The 15,834-nt window shown below is 44.4% G+C and overlaps 1 protein-coding gene across 1 annotated transcript in view; it reads right to left on the bottom strand.

The window, feature by feature from the left end:
* The window catches only part of LOC121007369 (aldehyde oxidase 1-like), a 226,651-nt gene that overhangs the window by 113,804 nt on the left and 97,013 nt on the right, over positions 1 to 15,834 (bottom strand). Inside the window, exon 13 of the mRNA XM_040439251.1 lies at positions 1,928 to 2,021. Coding sequence (XP_040295185.1) covers positions 1,928 to 2,021 — 94 coding nt within the window. The remainder of the gene's footprint in view (positions 1 to 1,927; positions 2,022 to 15,834) is intronic.

Here is a 15,834-nt window from a genome sequence, read left to right as displayed (position 1 = left end):
CACAGTATGAGCTTAGCACAATTATTTTTGCGGGACATCATATTTATAGTATTAGTGTTGGACACTATTTGCTGGGCGCAGTAATTTTATAGGTCACTGTGTGCCAATAATTATTGAAGGAGGCACTATCTGTGTGGTAATAGTATTTTCAGGGGGACTGTTTCTGCAGTATAGTATTGGGGAGCACAGTGAGCACAGTATTAGGGGTTGCAGGATGGGATGTTCAGAAGGTGGGAGGATGATGGAAAAGTAGGAAACTAAGTTGTCTGTTTATATAACTGCATAGACAAGAGATGGCTGAAAGAAATCATCATGGTGGTCTGGTCTAAAAGGAGAAGATGAGGAAAGAGAATATCTACATCAAAGGAGATGTCTTTGGATCTAAGAGGTACATATGTGGCGCTGTATTTTCCTGTATGATTTGTAGAGCTGTATATAATGTTTTCCAGGTATGTCTTTAAAGCGGTTGTCCTCAGGATCATCAATATCAGATCAGTGGCAGTCAGACTCCCGGAGCCCCCACTGATCAGCTGGTTGAAGAGAAAGCAGCGCTGCCTTCTCTGCTCCGTTTATCTGCTTGCTGCAGCAATTGCAGTGGTAAGCACTTGTAATGACAAGTATGCCGTCCCCATTCACTTTTATGGGAGGGCTCTGTAGTATACACTTCAACAGATGTTAGAACTGTCCAATAGAAGTTAGTAGGGACGCCATACTTGTAATTACACCTGCTCACCACTGCAATTGCTGCGGTGAGCAGATTAACAGAGCAGAGAAGGCAGCGCTCTTATCAGCATTGCCTTCTCTTCAAACAGCTGATCAGCGGGGGTCAGACCCCTGCCAATCTCATCACCAATTGAGAAGAGGCAACCAATTTAAAAGTCGGGCTGGAGAGAAGGGGTTAGGTTGAGTTCAATTTTTACCGCAGGCAGTAGAAAGGCTAGTTGCACCACTGCCCCCTTGCCACAAAGCACTGAAGGGGGGGGGGGGCTAAGGGCTGAACTCTTGCACCAGGGTCCATAAACCTTTAGCTACACCCCTGCATGCACATGTATGGGGAACTCTGGAGGGATAACTGACGGGCGAACAAATCATTCCACCGGCAGCTATGGAAGGTGCATGGCTACATTTAGAAGGACAGTATTATAGCTGGTAGTAGTGGTAACAAATTTCAGAACCATAACTGTAATAGGAACTATTGCTACATAGCTTTCAGATTCCATATGGAAGCATGTTACAAGGAAGAAGCAATTGAAATCTATGGAATTCCTGAGACATGAAGGGAGTAAAATTCTGAATTGATCCAATGAATGTTCAGCAAAGATTTTCTTTAGCTCTTACATAGAAGTGTCTTTTGCACGTTTGTGTTATTACAGTAATTTGAACTGGAATTTTCCTGTAACTAGACATTTGTGCTGTTACACCTAGAGCAGGGATGCTCAACCTGTGGCCCTCCAGTTGTCACAAAACTATAACTCCCAGTATGCCCTAATAGCTGTAGGCTATCCAGGCATGCTGGGAGTTGTAGTTTTGTAACAGCTGCAGGGCTACAAGTTGGGCATCTCCGACCTAGAGGTTCTACTCTCTCTGCAACTGCCGCACCCTCTGCACTTTGATTGACAGGACTGAGAAGTGAAAACATTATCACACCTGGCCCTGTCAATCAAAGTGCAGAGGGCGCAGCAGTTGCAGAGAGAGCAGAGCCTCTAGGTGGAATGGCAACAACTCTGTTGCTCATAAAAGCTTCTTTGCATATCATTTTCCTCAGCAATGCGGGCACATATGAACACAAATTGATTTGTTTTGTCACATCATGATTGTGATCAGTTATTTTTACAAAACACCCAATGGAATACTATCTAATGGAATCTATAACTCAATGTGCATTGTGCAGCATATATCTTATCAATTAGTAGTAGAGTTACAGTACCTTTAGATGCCAAATTCAGCATGGCACCCCCAGCAGCAAGAATAGGATTTAGATCACTTGTTGCAGCTTTGCTCATGACATGTCCTCCTAGAGACTAAACATATGCGCATTATTCAGTTTTGTCAGCTACATGTAAGTGATTTCAAGCGTTACCATTAGTTTTCATGATCTCTATTTACTTGCAGCAAAAAGTAATACAATCCATATTCGCTTTTACCTTTCATGTGTATCTTTCCTTACAAAAAAAAGTTAGAAGCAATCCCCTGCTCCCTTTCACACCTCCAAGCGAAGTGACAAAAGTCCAGCTGCCTGCAATGACCACTAGGAGGAGCATCACAACATTTTGCTCTATAATTTACTTTTAGAACTTTTTTTTTTTTGTAAATCAAAGCCGTTTAATTAAATATCTTGTCTGAGCAAAGACATTCTTGACAGTGGGAGATCACAGTCGTGTGTAGTCATTCACAACTGATAAGGGAACAGCTGTATAATGCCTCATTAATTAGAGAGGAAAAAGAACATGTAGTGTCATGAAGGGTATGTAACTTTGGTTTTAGACAGAGAGGGGAGCCCACCTGGAACTGTGTAACTTACTCTTGCCTCTGGGTGTTGTGATATACAGAGCGGCCCCCACCCAGATTAAAAGGCATACTGCAGACCTCCCAAGTGTCCCTCTTTTGGAGGGACAGTCCCTCTTTTTGACCCAAGTCCCTCTTTGCTCCATAAATGTCCTCTTTGATCTGAGATCTAGATTTTTAGTATTAAATTCACAATATTGATCCAGAAGGTGTTTGTCTCTGTATATTTGAGCCAGCATTTTTTTTTATTATTTGATGCAATCTGAATTTTAGAAATTTTTATATTCAGATAATTATTGTGCTATTTTGTAAGAGAAAACTATTAAAGTGGATAGATATGCAGGAAAAATGGGTCTTTCACACAATGAACCATAAGTGTCCCTTTTTGAATGTCCAAAAAGTTGGGAGGCATGATACTGTATAGTTTTTCTGTACATTGATTTTTGTATATACTATTTGTATATCCACTATGTATCTTTTTATTTTTATCACTTTGTATGTACAGTACCTTTTGATGTTTAATACCTTCTAAGTATACTGTGTATTATTGCTTTATGTTTTTGTCCATCTCTTAAGTAAACTATGTTAATTCACTTTGCTACTGTGTGTATCTACCTGAAAGGAGGCTCTAGGACCCTGTTGTGCAGCCTCTAGCCTGGATACAAGATGAGATACGGTTGGCCATGGAGGCATACATGTTCCGTATAGTATCCTGCAGCACATTTGCCCATAGATGTTGCAGCTGGGCCTGTTGATTCTGCACACTTGTGGTACCCAAAGCTGGTGTCCCAGCTGGTCCCATAAATGCTTGATTGGCGATAAATTTGGTGACAGTGTTGCAATCTGGCAGAGATATTCCTAGGAAACCCTTGTAGTGTGTGCTCAAGCATTATCCTGCTGTAAAATGCCAGTTGGAAGCCCTGACATAACAGGCAACAGATGTGGATGCAGTATGTCCTAAACATATCGCTTAGCTGGTTCTTGTATCACTAATAGTTGTGACTGACTATTCAATGCAATGGCTCCCCAGACCTTCACCCCAGCAGTTCAAGCAGTGTGTCGCCCCACAGCAAAGGCAGGGTTGAAGCAGTCACCACAAGGCCTCCATACTCGAACTTGACTGTTGTGAGATCCTAAACAGAACCTGGATTCATTGCTAAAGACAATACGATTCAAGTCAGTAACAGTCCAGGTTTGTCATTCATGACACCACTGTAAATGAAGGTGCTTATGGCTGGCTGTCAATGGCAGGACACATAATGGGCAACATGACACCAAATTTAATTCTGCTATGTGCCTGGAAAGGGTCCGGGCAGAAATAGCTAGGTCAGAACGGTCTAGATTGCGGGCAATTTGCCCTGCTTCACTCAGTCCAGTGATGCATCCCCTCTCAAAGTCTATCAACTGGGTAAAACGTCTTTGTGTGCATCGTAGACGCATGTCGAGCAGTAAACATTTTTTCACCAAGGGGTACACTATCTCAAAGACCTAACTTTTTTTTTTATAGGACACTGGAAGAAACCCTTGTATGTCCATTTGTGGCAATGTCCAGTGTCTAATCAGACCACACCTGAAATAATTTACATATAAATAAGCCTGAGACATAACTAGCATACTAACCAGACAAAAAAACAGACAAGCTTGCAGAGTTGCAGAACAATATTGAAAGAAAAAAAAAACTCCAAGGAAAACTTCATCAAATACCCAAACTCGAAGACTTCATCGAATACTCAAACTCGAAGCTGTTCTCATCTTCAAGTCTGCACTCTTCTAAACAAGACTTCACTACTTTCATATTGTCTCTTTCCTGCAACCCCAAACAAATGTCTCATACCTATAACTCTCTACTCCATCCCCCGATGCCCCTCCCACACCACTCAACTCAGACGTTACCTCATATTTCATACATTAAATTGACAAAATTCGAGAAAGCTTCAACCGACAATCCCGCTACGCCTCTGACCAACTACTAAGTGCTCTTCTCACATAAACCAATTTACCACTATCACTGAGGAAAAGCTCACCAATCTTTAAATCACACTTCACCACCTGTGCCCTTGAGCCAATCCCATCGCACTTCATCCCTAACCTTACCACTATAGTCATTCACGTCCTAACCCACGTCTTCAATCTGTCACTAAACACTGGGTCTTCCTTTCCCCTGTTAAACATGCCACCATCACACACTTATACTCAAGAAGCTTTCCCTGGACCCATCATCTATCATCCCATCTCACTACTGCCATTTGCATCAAATATCCTAGAACATGTCCATCTCAAACTCTTCTCCCACCTCTCATCCATCTCGCTTTTTGATCTGCTACAATCCAGCTTCCATCCCAATCACTCTAATGAAACTATCCAAACCAAAGTTGCCAACTGCTAGTTGCCAAAGCTAAATGTCATTACTCTGTACTCCTGCTTCTTGACCTGTCCTCTGCCTTTGACACAGTTGATCACTCTCTCCTGTTGCAAACCCTCTCATCCCTTGGCATCAGAAACCTGGCCCTCTCCTGGATCTCCTCATTTCTCACTAACAAAACCCTCAGCGTTTCCCATTCATACACCACCTCTTTATCACACCCTTTTTCTGCTGGTGTCCCTAAAGGCTCTGTCCTGGGTCCCATACTTTTCTCCATTTATGCATTTGGCCTGAAACATCTCATAGAGTCCTATGGCTTCCATTACCACCTCCTACTCAAATCAACCTCTCTGGCTTAGATTTCACCGTGACAGAATTCATTATCTTTTCCCCATGTTACTTAGTCCCCCTACCAGACTTCTCAATTACAGTTAATAACACAATGCTTTCTCCAGTCTCACAGGTCCGCTGCCTGGGAATAACATTTGATTCTGCCCTGTCCTTCAAGTCACACATCCAAACCCTCACCTCCACCTGCAGCTTTCAACTCAGGATCATCTCTCGTATTTGCTCCTTCCCCAACCCACATTCAACTGGGTTGCCCTCATCATCTTCCGCCTGGACTACTGCAACAATGTCCTCTGTGGCCTCCCATCTAGCACCCTTACACCCCTCCAATTTATCCTCAATTCCGCTGCCCAGTTAATCCACCTCTCCTCCATTTCTTCTCTGCCTCTCCCCTCTGTCTATCCCTTTACTGGCTTCCATTTGCATAGCAAATTCAGTTAAAAATACTAACAACTACATATAGTGACTCTAGTGTCCCTTAATATAGAGAGAAAAAAAATAATCAGCACAAAAGTATCAAATAAATTGTCTGTATCATTATTCTAAAACTTAAAAAAGCACAACTTCTGACAGTACTGTACTACTAACCCCTCCATCCAGTCCTACGTAACACCACAGATAACACAGTGATAACTCTCTGAGTACAGATAATGCAGTAGATGGGTGTGAGCCCCCAAAATTCAGAACACACACAGTGTGACCTGAAGTCTGGGGCCAGGCTGCTACAGTGTGGGCCAAATTCTATATCCACCCTCCCATCACTACAGAACATACAGGGTAATACAGCATCCCATACCTCTTACATCCAGTGACGTCTCCTTTGATGTAGATGTTCTCTTTCCTCATCTTCTCCTTTTAGACCTTCAGACCAGACCACCATTTTTCATCCATTTCTCATCTCTGTAGTTTGACAAAAAAATTCTTATTTTACTACTTTTCCATCATCCTCCCATCTTCTGGACAAATCATCCTACTACCCCCAATTCTGTGCCACTGTGCTTCCCAATATTATACTGCAGAAACTGATAAACCCCCTGACAATACTAGTACCACATAGATAATCCCACCTTCAAAATTTATTGGCACACAGTGTCCTAAAATAACTGCACCCAGAAAATAGTGCCCCTGACACTAATAGTGTAAACATAACGTCCCCCAAAAATAATTGTTATAAGCTGATATTGTGCCAAGGTGCCCCCACAGTAATAGTGCTCCCAAAAGTCCCACCAACAGTAATAATTCTCTGCTAGAGCACACATGGTAGTAATAGTGCTCTTACAGTGCCCCCAACATGCCCCCACTGTGCCCCAGAAGTAATAATGCTCCCATAGTGCCCGTACTAGTAATCATGTTCCCCATAGACCTCCAGTAGTAATAAAGCCCATCATAATGCCCCCAGTAGTATAATGTGCCAGTGCAAAAAATACCCCCTTTTAATGCCCCCAGTTGAGCTAATGTCCTCATAATGTGCCAGTATAAAATACCCCTAAATATTGCCCCCAGTAAATGCCACCATAGTGCTCCTCTCCCCCCCTTCCTCCTAGTGCCCCCATAATGTACCAGTATAAAATGACCCATATATTTTTCCCGAGTAGATGCCCTCAGTGTTCCCCAGTATAAAATATCCCTTCTTAGTGCCCCCCATAATACTCCTCTCTCCCCTTCCCCATATTACCCACCATAATATGTCCCAGTATAAAATGCCCCTATACAGAGCCCTCCATATAAAATACCAATTCTTTGTGGCCTCAGTAGAAGCCCCCATAGTGTTCCTCTCCCCCATAGTGCCCCAATATATAATTCCCCTACTTTGTGGCCTCAGTAGATGCCCCCATAGTGCCCCTAATAATGTGCTAGTAAGAAGTGCCCCATAGATGCCCCCACAGTGCCCACCAATAATGTGCCAGTAAGAAGTACCCCCATCTATGCCCCCCAATCATGTGCCAGTAACAAGTGCCCCATAGATGCCCCCATAGTGCCACCCAATAATGTGTCAGTAAGAAGTGTCCCCATAGATGGCCCCCAATCATGTGCTAGTAACAAGTGCCCCCATAAATTCCCCCCAATCATGTGCCAGTAACAAGTGCCCCCATAGATGCCCCCCAATCATGTGCCAGTAAGAAGTGCCCCATAGATTCCTCAATAACGTGCCAGTAAGAAGTGCCCCCATAGATTCCCCCATAGCGCCACCCAATAATGTGCCAGTAAAAAGTGCCACCAATAATATGCCAGTAAGAAGTGCCCCCAAAGATGCCCCCCATTCATGTGCCAGTAACAAGTGCCCCATAGATGCCCCCCAATCATGTGCCAGTAACAAGTGCCCCCATAGTGCCACCCAATAATGTGTCAGTAAGAAGTGCCCCCATAGATGGCACCAATCTTGTGCCAGTAACAAGTGCCCCCATAGTGCCACCCAATAATGTGCCAGTAACAAGTGCCCCCATAGATGCCCCCACAATGCCCCCCAATAATGTGCCAGTAAGAAGTGCCCCCATAAATGCTTCCCCAATCATGTGCCAGTAAGAAGTTCCCACATAGATGCCCCCAATAATGTGCCAGTAAGAAGTGCCACCCCATAGATGCCCCCTCGGTGCCCCATAGCGCTCCTCTACTGTACTGTACCATATAAAAAAAATAAACTCACATACTTACCTCCATCAGGCTGGCAGCGATGCAGGCCTCTTCCGGCCTGTGTTCCGCGCTGTACGGCATCTGATAGGCTGCAGGCCAAGTGCCTGCAGCCTATCAGAGGAACGGGGAAGGGAGATGCCTCTCCCCTGCCCCGCAGCACAGCCATCTGTATCGCTATCCTGAGGAACGCGATACAGATGAATATGAAGATGAGCGCTTCAATGGAATGAGCGCTTCATCTCCCTGTGCCCTGCTGCCGCCCCCCATTTGTCACCAGGGCCGCGCCGCCTGAGCCTCACTTTGCCTAATTGCTAGTGCCCCCCGGTCCCCCCCACACTACGCCACTGGCCAGCGGGGCTCAAGAGGCAGCTGCCCTTTTTGCCCCGCGTTAAAGACGGCCCTGGCTGTGTGTAGGTGTGCCCATCTATCTGCCTGCCAGTCTGTATCTATCTATCTATCTATCTATTATATATCTCATATCTATCTATCTATCTATCTACCTACCGTAATTTTTGCTTTATAAGACGCATCCCCCCCCCCCCAAATGGGGGGAAAAAGGCATTGTGTCTTATAAAGCAAATGTGCCAAAATCATGGTGGCCGCCTGGCAGCTGTAGTGGGGGCGGGCGGCGGCAGTGAGGTATGCTGTAGTGTGGGGTGAGTAGCAGGGACAGTGAGGCATGCTGTAGTGTGAGGCGGGCGGCAAGGACAGTGAGGCATGCTGTAGTGTGAGGCGGGCGGCAAGGACAGTGAGGCATGCTGTAGTGTGGGGTGAGTGGCAGGGACAGTGAGGCATGCTGTATTGCGGGGAGATAGGCAGGGACTGTGAGGCATGCTGTAGTGCGGGGTGGGTGGCAGTGAGGCATGCTGAAGTGTGAGGCTGGGCAGTAGTAGCAGTGAGGCTTGCTGTAGTGCAGGGTGGGTGGCAGGGGCAGCTAGGCATGCTGTAGTGTGAGGCAGGGTGGGCGGCGGCAATGAGGTATCCTGTAGTGCGGGGCAGGCGGCAGGGACAGTTAGGCATGCTGCAGTGCGGGGCGAGCGGCAGGGACAGTGAGGCATGCTGTAGTGCGGGGCAAGCGGCAGGGACAGTGAGATATGCTGTAGTGCGGGGTGGGCGGCAGGGACAGTGAGGCATGCTGTAGTGCAGGGGGGCTGCAGGGACAGTGAGGCATGCTGTAGTGTGAGGCTGAGCGGGCGGTACCGGTGAGGCATGCTGTAGTGGTGCAGGGTGGGTGGCAGGGGCAGCTAGGCATACTTTACTGTGAGGCAGGGTGGGCGGCGGCAGTTAGGTATGCTGTATGAAACTGAATGCCACCAGCCCTTGGGTCCATTCCAGAGGAGAAGAGAGGAGAGCCATTCTCCTTTTCCTCTGAACTGCCAACTGGTGGAGATTGCCGGCGTGAACTGCTGCACCGCATCCACTAATCAGCTTACTCCTGGCTGACTACACGATCTGCTGCTATCAGGAAGGAAAAAGGGAGGCCTTCCGTCACCCCTAAATGCCGTGCTATCCCCTGGACAGTCTCCACCTCAAGTTCCTAGATAAGTGACAGCCAGGATATGAAAGGGCGCTCAGGGGCAGACCTGGACATTAAACATGTATTAAATATAAATATAACCCTACTCATCCATAGGAATGTACTGCAGTACATGGATGTATTCTTAAGGATAAGGGGGTTATTGAGAGACTGAACCATTATTGTTGTTTATTGGTAGGTGTTTATATTAAATTTGACAATAACCCCCTTATCCTTAAGAATGCATCCGTGTATTGCAGGACCAGGATGCATTCTTAAGGATGAGGGGAGGTATACTCACATAACAGTGTGTCATCCACAGAGTCCCCCTATAACAGTATATCAAACACAAATTGCAGAGCAGCACTCACAAACCTCACCGACCACACCGGAATGCATCAGCCAAACCACGACCGCAGATCCTCAGCAGTCCTCAGATCAGCAATCAACAAAAGGTAACGGCAGCATCTCCAGTTCTTTCTTTATTAATTGTACTTCACAGAACGTGTACACAAAAATCCAGACAGCAACGTTTCGGCTACATGGTAGCCTTTATCAAGCTAAATAACAAGTGATATTCACAACTATAATATAGTGTATATAGCTGCTCCCTTTTTAGATGGGGAGCCAATCAAACAGGTGTCACAACCCCCACTTTGCAAATATCACGAATCCATAGTGAACCATAATAAAATACCATATCAATCACAGTTGTGTATAATGAAAACACACGTGTTTACCATATCAGAGTCAGTGGTGCACATGTCAAGAGACCTGGGTTCCACATCCGCGTCTCTACATCTCAACCGCGCATGTCAGCAATCACATTACTTAGCGCCCAAATCCCAGGCGGCACGTAGTACCGCATCATCAAACTCCATCACATGACGATCATGTGATAATCACATGATCGCTATTCAGCTTCCAGTTATCCAAGCTGATATAATCAGCTGAAGAGCGTCCTACTCACCATGGAGACACAATCATATAAACAGAATGAATCTTCTATGCCCGTATGTAAAAACCCACATGATGCAGATCCATCCAATATGGGAATATTACACACACTCACAGGGGTGAATTATGCCGAAGGGATATACACTCACCTAAAGAATTATTAGGAACACCATACTAATACAGTGTTGGACCCCCTTTTGCCGTCAGAACTGCCTTAATTCTACGTGGCATTGATTCAACAAGGTGCTGATAGCATTCTTTAGAAATGTTGGCCCATATTGATAGGATAGCATCTTGCAGTTGATGGAGATTTGAGGGATGCACATCCAGGGCACGAAGCTCCCATTCCACCACATCCCAAAGATGCTCTATTGGGTTGAGATCTGGTGACTGTGGGGGACATTTTAGTACAGTGAACTCATTGTCATGTTCAAGAAACCAATTTGAAATGATTCGAGCTTTGTGACATGGTGCATTATCCTGCTGGAAGTAGCCATCAGAGGATGGATACATGTTCTCATTCTGTTTAGGCCAAATTCGGACTCTACCATTTGAATGTCTCAACAGAAATCGATTCGAGACTCATCAGACCAGGCAACATTTTTCCAGTCTTCAACAGTCCAATTTTGGTGAGCTCGTGCAAATTGTAGCCTCTTTTTCCTATTTGTAGTGGAGATGAGTGGTACTCGGTGGGGTCTTCTGCTGTTGTAGCCCATCCGCCTCAAGGTTGTGCGTGTTGTGGCTTCACAAATGCTTTGCTGCATACCTCGGTTGTAACGAGTGGTTATTTCAGTCAACGTTGCTCTTCTATCAGCTTGAATCAGTCGGCCCATTCTCCTCTGACCTCTAGCATCCACAAGGCATTTTTGCCCACAGGACTGCCGCATACTGGATGTTTTTCCCTTTTCACACCATTCTTTGTAAACCCTAGAAATGGTTGTGTGTGAAAATCCCAGTAACTGAGCAGATTGTGAAATACTCAGACCGGCCTGTCTGGCACCAACAACCATGCCACGCTCAAAATTGCTTAAATCACCTTTCTTTCCCATTCTGACATTCAGTTTGGAGTTCAGGAGATTGTCTTGACCAGGACCACACCCCTAAATGCATTGAAGCAACTGCCATGTGATTGGTTGACTAGATAATTGCATTAATGAGAAATAGAACAGGTGTTCCTAATAATTCTTTAGGTGAGTGTATATTCTCCTGCTGCAGATGTAAATAAAGTTAGAATCAAGGTGTCTCAATTGGACCACTATGCTCCACACATCACCTATAGAAAATTAACATAAAAATGTGACAAGTTAAAATCAGTTATAAAATTAAAATGAAACAGACTCAATACTGAATCGGACACATACAGTATATAAAATATATAGAATGTAATCACCTATATAATTACTCTATACCACTCACATTGAACTTGATATTAATTCCATAAGGCTGTTAAACCTTCAGGGTAAAGATCCACTTTAATTCCTTTTTCCTAAGGATTTGTTCTCTATTACCACCTCTTCTCAATATGCCCACCGAGTCTATCACACGGAATCTCAACTGGTTGACAGAGTGGCCACACTCCACAAAATGTTTGGCCACCGGTTTATCCAACATTTTTTCCTAATTGTACTCTTGTGTTTATTTATTCTCTCTCTCTGATTTCCATAGTGGTCTCACTCACATAAATTAAACTGCATGGACATTGAATCATGTACACAACGTATCTTGATCTACATGTATAGAAATCCTTAATGCTATAAATTTTGCCACTGTAGGTATGGACAAAGGTATCTCCCTTTATCATATTTCCACAATTACAGCAACCCAAACAGGGAAAGTTGCCCATTTTTCTAGGTGCCAAATAACTCTGTCCATCACTACGTGTACCACCTATATCAGTTTTGACTAATTTGTCACTTAAATTGGTATTCTTCTTGTATGCCATAAGTAGTGGGTTATTAAATTCACGTACTGTTGGAAGACTCCTATGTAAAATATGCCATTCCTTCCTCAAAATGTGAGCTATATCACCACTATGGCTGCCAATCGTACAGTACAGACCAAAAGTTTGGACACACCTTCTCATTCAAAGAGTTTTCTTTATTTTCATGACTATGAAGGCATCAAAACTATGAATTAACACATGTGGAATTATATACATAGCAAACATGTGTGAAACAACTGAAAATATGTCATATTCTAGGTTCTTCAAAGTAGCCACCTTTTGCTTTGATTACTGCTTTGCACACTCTTGGCATTCTCTTGATGAGCTTCAAGAGGTAGTCCCCTGAAATGGTCTTCCAACAGTCTTGAAGGAGTTCCCAGAGATGCTTAGCACTTGTTGGCCCTTTTGCCTTCACTCTGCGGTCCAGCTCACCCCAAACCATCTCGATTGGGTTCAGGTCCGGTGACTATGGAGGCCAGGTCATCTGGCGCAGCACCCCATCACTCTCCTTCATGGTCAAATAGCCCTTACTTTCAAAGTTTTCCCAATTTTTCGGCTGACTGACTGACCTTCATTTCTTAAAGTAATGATGGCCACTCATTTTTCTTTACTTAGCTGCTTTTTTCTTGCCATAATACCAATTCTAACAGTCTATTCAATAGGACTATCAGCTGTGTATCCACCTGACTTCTCCTCAACGCCACTGATGGTCCCAACCCCATTTATAAAGGCAAGAAATCCCACTTATTAAACCTGACAGGGCACACCTGTGAAGTGAAAACCATTTCAGGGGACTGCATCTTGAAGCTCATCAAGAGAATGCCAAGAGTGTGCAAAGCAGTAATCAAAGCAAAAGGTGGCTACTTTGAAGAACCTAGAATATTACATATTTTCAGTTGTTTCACACTTGTTTGTCATGTATATAATTCCACATGTGTTAATTCATAGTTTTGATGCCTTCAGTTTGAATCTACAATTTTCATAGTCATGAAAATAAAGAAAACTCTTTGAATGAGAAGGTGTGTCCAAACTTTTGGTCTGTACTGTAGATACAAAGGGAATTTGATCATTCGCCTCATCAACCGGTAAGTTGTGCAGTGTGGTCTCCCTATCAACCATCGAGATCCTTTCACTGGTATTCTGTAATAGTTTCCGTGGGTATCCTCTATGAGCAAACTTATGACACATCTCTTCCACTCTGTCATAAAATCTGTCATCATCTGATACAACTCTTCTGACCCGTAACAATTGACTCCATGGAAGTGAATCCAACATACGTTGAGGATGATTACTATCATGCCTCAACAAATTATTTCTCTCTGTAGGTTTTTGATATACTGTAGATCAGTCTTAAGCATGCTCTCCTCCACATATATTTTTACATCGAGGAACTGAAGTTCCTCTTGAGAAGCAGTTACAGTGAATTGTAAATCTGGTACTTCCTTGTTCAAATGCTGATGAAAATCATTCAATGTCTCATTAGTATTACTCCAAATCATGAAAATGTTGTCGATGTAACGCCACCAGCACAGGACCCTCTCAATGTATGCAGAACTGTAAACCAGTCTGTCCTCCACATCCGCCATGAAGATGTTAGCGTACATGGGGGCCACATTAGACCCCATGGCCACACCACACTTATGTTGGTAGAAGGTGTCCCCAAAGAGGAAATAATTTCTCCTCAGGACCACCTCCAAGAGTTGGAGGACAAACCGGTGTGCACCAGGAGAAAACCCTGTGCCGGCCAGCGCCACATCAACGACATTTAACCCATATTCATGTTCAATTGATGTATATAATAATGTTACATCAAAACTCACCAGATAGGAATGTGTAGGCAAATTAATCTCTTGTAACTTCATTGGGAAATGGCCCCTATCCCTGACATAGCAGGGAGCGCTGACCGCATGGACACGAGCCAATTTGTCAAGAGATACTGCAATAGTGGCAAAAATTATTCTATCTGGTGAGTTTTGATGTAACATCATTATATACATCAATTGAACATGAATATGGGTTAAATGTCATTGATGTGGCACTGGCTGGCACAGGGCTCTCTCCTGGTGCGCGCCGGTTTGTCTTCCAACTCTTGGAGGTGGTCCTGAGGAGGAATTATTACCTCTTTGGGGACACCTAATGTAACACCCCAGAGTTGTGTTACGAAACTCTTCTACCCTGCTACAATCTGCTTAGAGCTTTCACTTTGTCATCTAATATAATTTTACATTCTTCACAGATGTGCATAAAACCTTGTTAACTCTAATAATTGTTGCAATTTTCATGCTCACCAGCAGGTGGCAGCAATGTGTTAGCAAGGTCTTAGGTTCAGTTTAGTATATCTACTAAATAGTTTGTTCCAGCTTAGCTCCCCCTCTGTGAGCAGAGTGGGCTGTGCCCACATCCTGCAGCATGGGGAGAGAAGGAAGTTAGAAGTAGTGTAGCCCACCCCCTGCTAGGGGTACGGTGTGCCTGTTAGGAGCTCCCAGATATAGGGAAGAAAGGCAGGATCTTGTCCTGGCTGAGACATTGATCACAATCTCCAGCCTGAGCCCTGCAGCCTCAGCTGGATGAAGCAAGCAGACAAACTCCAGTTCCAGGAAGAAAGCATAACCTGTGAAGATAACTGTGAGTAAAGTCCAGAGACCCAGGAGAAGTCATATTCCTCCTCAGCTAGTCAGTCCCCATACAGCAGAAGATAGAAAGTGCAGAAGCCAAATTCCTGCCACAGTATAGAGCTACAAAGCAGACGTCCTTTCCTGCCAGCTCCAGGTTGATAAAGCAGAAGATAAATTCCTGCCAACTATTGCCAAAACCTGCTGGGACCAAAGACTAAAGATGTATCTTGTTTGGATGAAAGTTACAATCAGTAAAGACGAGTTTGAACTTTACCAAAGGTCTGGATCTCAATTTCTGCTGCTAAATCCCTCTATTACTCCTACTAGCACTACACTCAATTTATTGCCAGTGAGCCAGGAGTCCAGCCGTACCCAGGTAGGAGACACCGTTGACACTATTATCACTACCATACAGAGACATTACACCACTCTAGCAGTCCTAAACTGGGATGTGAGTTATAACACCTTTGGAGGGCCCTGTGACAGTACCCTGCGCATGCTGCAATTGGCATCACGAACAAAACTATAGACTATTATACCCATATCCTGACCCACTGCATAAGTGGCGTCAGCGTACCCGGTCCTGCTCATTGCACTTTTACCAACAGAAGTGTGGTGTGGCCATGGGGTCTAATCTGGCCCTCATGTACACTTGATAAGGCGAATGATCGAATTCCCTTTGTATCTACGTTTGGCAGCCATAGTGGTGATATAGCTAACATTTGAGGAAGGCATGGCATATTTTACAAAGGGGCCTTCCAACGGTACGTGAATTTAATAACCCACCACTTATGGCATACAAGAAGAATACTAATTTACATGACAAATTAGTCAAAATTGATATAGGTGGTACACATAGTGATGGACAGTGTAACAGGGCGCCGAAGGCACACTCGGTCTCCTATCAGCCGCAGACCTGCTGCTTAGCTTCGGGAGCAAGGATCTGTGTTTGGCCTCG

The sequence above is a fragment of the Bufo bufo genome, chromosome 7 (assembly GCF_905171765.1).
Source record: "Bufo bufo chromosome 7, aBufBuf1.1, whole genome shotgun sequence".
Lineage (NCBI taxonomy): Eukaryota > Metazoa > Chordata > Amphibia > Anura > Bufonidae > Bufo > Bufo bufo.
The sequence above is the reverse complement of the archived record's forward strand: the minus strand, read 5'-3'. Positions and strand labels throughout refer to the sequence as shown.